This window comes from Guillardia theta, assembly GCF_000315625.1.
Source record: "Guillardia theta CCMP2712 unplaced genomic scaffold GUITHscaffold_75, whole genome shotgun sequence".
NCBI classification, from domain to species: Eukaryota; class Cryptophyceae; order Pyrenomonadales; family Geminigeraceae; genus Guillardia; species Guillardia theta.
The window spans coordinates 254,424-259,576 of NW_005434599.1; the positions used below are offsets into that span (position 1 = coordinate 254,424).

Here is a 5,153-nt window from a genome sequence, read left to right on the forward strand (position 1 = left end):
CTCCTCCTCCTCCTCCTCCTCCTACCTCCTCCTCCTCCTCCTCCTCCTCCTCCTCCTCCTCCTCCTCCTACCTCGCAGTAAACGGTCTGCTCATGCTCGAGGCATCTAGCAGCGAGGATGAGTGACATGGAGGTGAGGCAACCAACACTGACAGTACGCAGAGCAAGCTCTCTTCCTCCATCCTCTTGCGGTATTCCTCCTCCTGACGCTGCGATCCTGCGCCTCATCAGCACCTCCGACCTGCACGGCTAGGGGATACGAGGATCTCGATCTCTCTGAGGCGCTGGAGCACGCCGTCTCCTATACTGCACCATGTCCTCCTGCTCCTGCTGCTTGCAAGGGATGAGAACGAGGTCAGGGAGGGTCGCCATGTGACGAACCTCCTGCTCTGCGTCCGACTTGTCTGAATCCTGCGGGGAATCATGAAGAAGAGCTCCAGCAAGCTTGCTCCCCTCACATTCTCTGCGTTGCTCGTCTTGGCCTCGTGATCATCGTCCTCTTCCTCCTCCAGGTCATCATCTTCGCTGGCTGGAGGATCGGTCAGGTGCGAGGAGCAAGGGACGTCAAGCTGGACTCGCCGCCATGTCCTGCCATTGGCCTGCAACTGAAGTAGAAGCGCAGGACCCCCTGATTGCTCCATCAGCATCACAACACGATCAAGCGAAAACTTTGAGTCGATCATCATCTCAACCATTATCTCAACCATCATCTCAACACTCATCTCAACCATCATCAGCCTCCATCGTCACTGCGATCACTAGCATCATCTCCTCATCAACCGTTTCAACGTCCTAGCAAAACTTACAGACTTGAAAGTTCCCTCGGACAGCTTCAGCTTCATCTTCTTGGTGGTTTCTGAATCGCTCTCGATGTCAACATGCTCTTTCAATCGCTGTCAACATCCTGCCAGCATGCCCGACAGGCGCTACCTGAGAGGTCCAACTGCAGCGAACCCAACACTTCGTGCTTCTTGTTGCTCATGTGCCGTTCCACCGACAGGATGAGGGGCTTCTCGAGGAACCTCTCCTCCTTCTCATCCCAGAAGAGCGTCGCATTGATGACCATCCTTCCACTTCCTCACAGTCAGGTCTCAACCTGTAGGCAAACAGCACAGCTCTCACGTCTCTCCTGGCCATGTGACCTTGTTGTTTTCCTCCCATTGCACTTTAGACCTGTGTGGTTCAAACCTTACATGATCTCGCTGAGAGGCGCATGCCATCCTACTTTCCAGACTTTCTTCCGCGGATCCACCGCACAAAGATGGGCATGGTGAAGCAGTTGACGTCTAAAGGTCTTCAGGAACAAATACAAGTAGCGCATCGCTGGACCTTGAAGGGAGTGCAGTTGGATCGTGAAGCGAAAAGAATGAGGGATCGCGCCCTTGTGCCCGACCTTTCTGAACCATCTGCTCACACGCTCATTTAAGAATCGAGGCTGTGATTGAACCCTCTGCCTCCTCCTTCCGAGCTCGCTTGCCTACGTCATCACTAACTTCTAGACTCTCAGCAGCTCGACCCTCGTCTCCTCTCTCTTCCTCCTTCAAACGCTGCAGGCGAGTACGTACAGTTATACTCTCCTCCTCCTCCTCCCACTCTCCTCCTACACCTCCCACTCTCCTCCTCCTCCTCCTCCCACGCCATTCCCTCCCGTTGTTACCTTCGCATTGCGCCCAATGACCAATCACAATGTCGGGTTGTAGCACCGTTATCATCCGTTACGTGTCAGTTGCAGCCAATGTCCGACAAGGTGACGGTCACGGCGAGGATGGAGATGGAGGGGAAGGGCGTGCGGGCGCTGGAGGAGTGGATAGGACACGTGGGACCTGAGCCTCCTGAGCTGCTTCCTCCCCCTTAGCTGAGCCCGCAGGCCATCGACCGCGTGCACGGGCGGGTCAACGACGAGTCCCTCCTCTACGCGGCGTCCCGGGACGGCTTCTCCAACCAGACTTTCCACGCCAAGTGCGACGGGAAGTCTCCGACCGTCGTCATCGTGCAGCTCTATGACGGCAGGTGACCCGCTGTCCTCACTAGAGCTCATGGCAGCGTGACGCGCGTTCAGAGTGTTCGGAGGGTATACCAGGATACCATGGGCCTCTAAAGGAGGGGCTCAAGCAGACCCAGCAGCCTTCCTGTTCTCCTTGTCTGATGGGGGAGACAGAGCGCCATGTCGCCTCGAGCAGTCAGACGCTCTGCTGCGCTGCTCCTGCTCCTCACGTCCCTCGTTGCAGGCATCGCAACTTCGAGTACGCCGTTCACCACCATGCGGACAGAGGGCCCTTGTTTGGCGTTGGCGCAGGAGCAGACCTCGGATTGAACCTCGACCACGTGAGTGATGACCCGTGCTCCTGCTCCTGCTGCTTCTCCTGTCTGTGCTCCTCCTCCTCCTCCTCCTCCTCCTCCTTCGCCCTTTTTTCTCTCAAGATGTGTGACGATCTGTGCATGTCGTGACACAGCGCAAGGCGACCCTCGCAGGATCCCAGCAGGACGACTCCAGGTTCCCAGGGACAGAACTCCATCTGCCGCACGCTGTCGCCCTCCAAGAACGGATTCAAGGCCGTGAGGCATGCCGGAGCAAGCAAGCTGCGCTCCCTCGCTGCTTCCATCTCCACGTCCTTCCACTCCTCGAACGTCAGACCATCAGGAGGCACGTCCCTTCTCAGCAGCTCCAGGGAAGGATGTCGATCCGCTGCTCTTGCCCGGAGCTCGGTGGTGCGCACGCAGAACTCGGAGGTGGAGGCGAGGCGATCGTCGAAACCTCGAGGAAGGAGAGGCGTGACGTAAGCAGGCAACGAGAAGCCTCTCAGCACCGAGTCGTTGAGAGTGTCTACGAAGACTGCTGCCCCTCTCCTCCTCCCTCCTCCCATCAATCCAGTCCGAAACACCGGCTGATGCTCCGAGACAGGAAACCCCTCTATGTACATGGGCCCCCAGGGTCTGTCCTCTCCGTCCCGCCGCCCTCCTCTCAGCTCTTCCTCTGCTCCTCGTACTCGGCTGACGAGGCCGAGCTGGAGGAGCCAGCGGGGATGACTGACGGCCTTCAGTCGGAGGTCATCGACAAGGTCGCAGGAGGAAACCTCGAGGTCGATGCTGAAGTCCATGGTGCCCGGGACGTTGAGGGAGACGTTGTGGGCGGGGGTCACGAAATCCTCCCAGCCATCCTCCCCGCCCCCCCTAGCGAGCGCGAGGTACTCGTAGGGAGCGTCTCCCGCGTCGAGCAGGTGAAGCAAAACATCGCCATCGACCAGACAGGCGTCGAAGAAGGAGGAGGAGGCTGCGATGTCAATGGCGTTCACCTTGATGACGTGGCGAAGCTCGAGGGGTCCATGGACGTGCTGGGCTCCTCGCTCAGGCATGTCGAAGCATGGGACGTACAGCCTCAGGCTCTGACTCGCGGGTAGTTGAGCTGGTAGAGAAGCTGAGAAGCTCCGAACCACCTTGTTAAACTTGCTCGTCTTGACGATGAACGAGGTCAAGGCCTGACCGCAATACACTCCCTTCCTGCAACTCACAGCGCCTTGACGACCAACCAGAACCACTCTCAGTGAAATGCTCTCCTCTTCCTCCCCTTCCTCCTCCTCCTCCTCGCCAGCTTTCACGCTTTCTGAGAAATCAACGAAGTCCTCCAGGTGCCGAAAAAGCTTGAGGTACACCATCGGGCAAGGGACCAAACCAAGTGAGGAAAGTTGGGGATCCGCCCTAGCCTCCGATGACTCGCCACTGCAAGGCAGACAAACTCTCAGTCTCGCTGACCCACCGCACAACATCAACTCCCACCTGCTCCTCCTTCCTCCCTGTCTCGCTCTCCTCCAGGCCTCCCCATCAGCTCCCCGCACGTGCAAGAGCTTCATGCTTGCAGCACGTCCTTCTATCCATGCGGATGCTAAAGGCCAGCTGCCGTCGGGGTCGACAAGCTCGTGTGCTCGTCCGACGAGGGAGGAGATGGTCCCATCTGATCGACATGGCAGGGGAAACCAAGCGCCTTCCCAGCTCACACGTATCCAGAGAGAATCTTGATGCTCGTGGAGGAATCCATGGCGTACAGACCGAACTATGCTCCTCCAGTCGGGAAGATGGTGGAATACGGTTCTGCACGGAACCATGAAGCCGAGGATCATTCGCCAGAGGTTGCGATCCGTCATGTCCTTCTGCATGCTCCTGCAGGAACATGCAATTCGACCGATGCAAGGCAGAGACAGCCACTGGACCAGGCGCAAGAGCAGGTCGTGAGGTAGAAGGATGAGAGAGAAAGAACAAGTTCTAACTTGTCCATCCTCCTCTTCTCCGAGCGATCCCATAGCGCTCATGCTGTTACTTCCGCTTGCAGTTTTTCGACCTTTGCCCGCGTCACATCCTGCGGTCCCTTGTTAGACATTGATACTCTCTCACTTTGTAAAACTTTGATCGAAACTTTCTTCCTCTGTACTCCTTCCATCGACTTCCTCTCCCCTCCCCTCCTGTCATGTCCTCCCGTCTCGTCGTCTCGTCGTCTCCTCCCCTCCCCTCCCCTCCCCTCCTCCCCTCCCCTCCGTGCAAAATTTTCTCGCTGGCACATTTTGCCCCATTTTGTATCTGAGGCGAGCTCGGGATACGAAAAGCGCGACCTCCTCCTCCTCCTCCTACGGGAGGTTCGGGGACTGCAGCAGTCAATGCCTCCAAGTTGACCTCGACTGCGCAGGCGGCGAAAGCTGAATCTGCCCGCATCAAGTTGGCGCAAGTTGGGCAGGTTGAAGCGATCCGTAAAGGGATCGAGGCAGAGCTGAGTCAGGCGAAGAGCAACGAGGCCGCGATGAAGAACCAGTTGGAGAAGGAGACGAATGAGCTGAAGGAGACGATTGCGCGGCTGGAGCGGGAGAAGAAGAGTCTGGAGGAGACGCTGGAAGTGGAGAGGCAGGTCCGAGGCGAGAAGATCATCAACCTTGCTCCTGAGAGCTTCGACACTTTCATTCAAGCCTCAGACCGACCGGGTAAGACCGTCCTGTTCACGAAAAGAGAGGATACTCCGGAGCTATGGACGCAGCTGGCGGAGAAGAACTCCTACATCTGCTCCTTTGGTCTAATCCGCCATACCTCTCAGGCGCTCTTGTCCAGATGCTCCGTTCGCGCCGAAACCTTCCTCGGATCCTTTTCTACACCAACAACGTCAGTCACCCGGTC

The 5,153-nt window shown here is 57.5% G+C and overlaps 3 protein-coding genes across 3 annotated transcripts; 1 reads left to right on the plus strand and 2 right to left on the minus strand.

The window, feature by feature from the left end:
* Positions 1–248: 248 nt before the first annotated feature.
* Positions 249–1,065, minus strand: GUITHDRAFT_114443 (hypothetical protein; the record flags this gene model as incomplete). Its single annotated transcript, XM_005826403.1, has 5 exons — positions 249–410; positions 458–528; positions 625–721; positions 806–882; positions 930–1,065. The coding sequence occupies 5 exons, from the start codon at positions 1,063–1,065 to the stop codon at positions 249–251; spliced, it is 543 nt and encodes a 180-aa protein (XP_005826460.1).
* A 669-nt stretch (positions 1,066–1,734) lies between these two features.
* On the plus strand, positions 1,735–2,013 carry GUITHDRAFT_114444 (hypothetical protein; the record flags this gene model as incomplete). The annotated part of the gene is made up of 2 exons (XM_005826404.1): positions 1,735–1,815; positions 1,867–2,013. The coding sequence occupies 2 exons, from the start codon at positions 1,735–1,737 to the stop codon at positions 2,011–2,013; spliced, it is 228 nt and encodes a 75-aa protein (XP_005826461.1).
* A 238-nt stretch (positions 2,014–2,251) lies between these two features.
* Positions 2,252–3,652, minus strand: GUITHDRAFT_114445 (hypothetical protein; the record flags this gene model as incomplete). Its single annotated transcript, XM_005826405.1, has 1 exon — positions 2,252–3,652. The coding sequence occupies one exon, from the start codon at positions 3,650–3,652 to the stop codon at positions 2,252–2,254; it is 1,401 nt and encodes a 466-aa protein (XP_005826462.1).
* Positions 3,653–5,153: the final 1,501 nt, after the last annotated feature.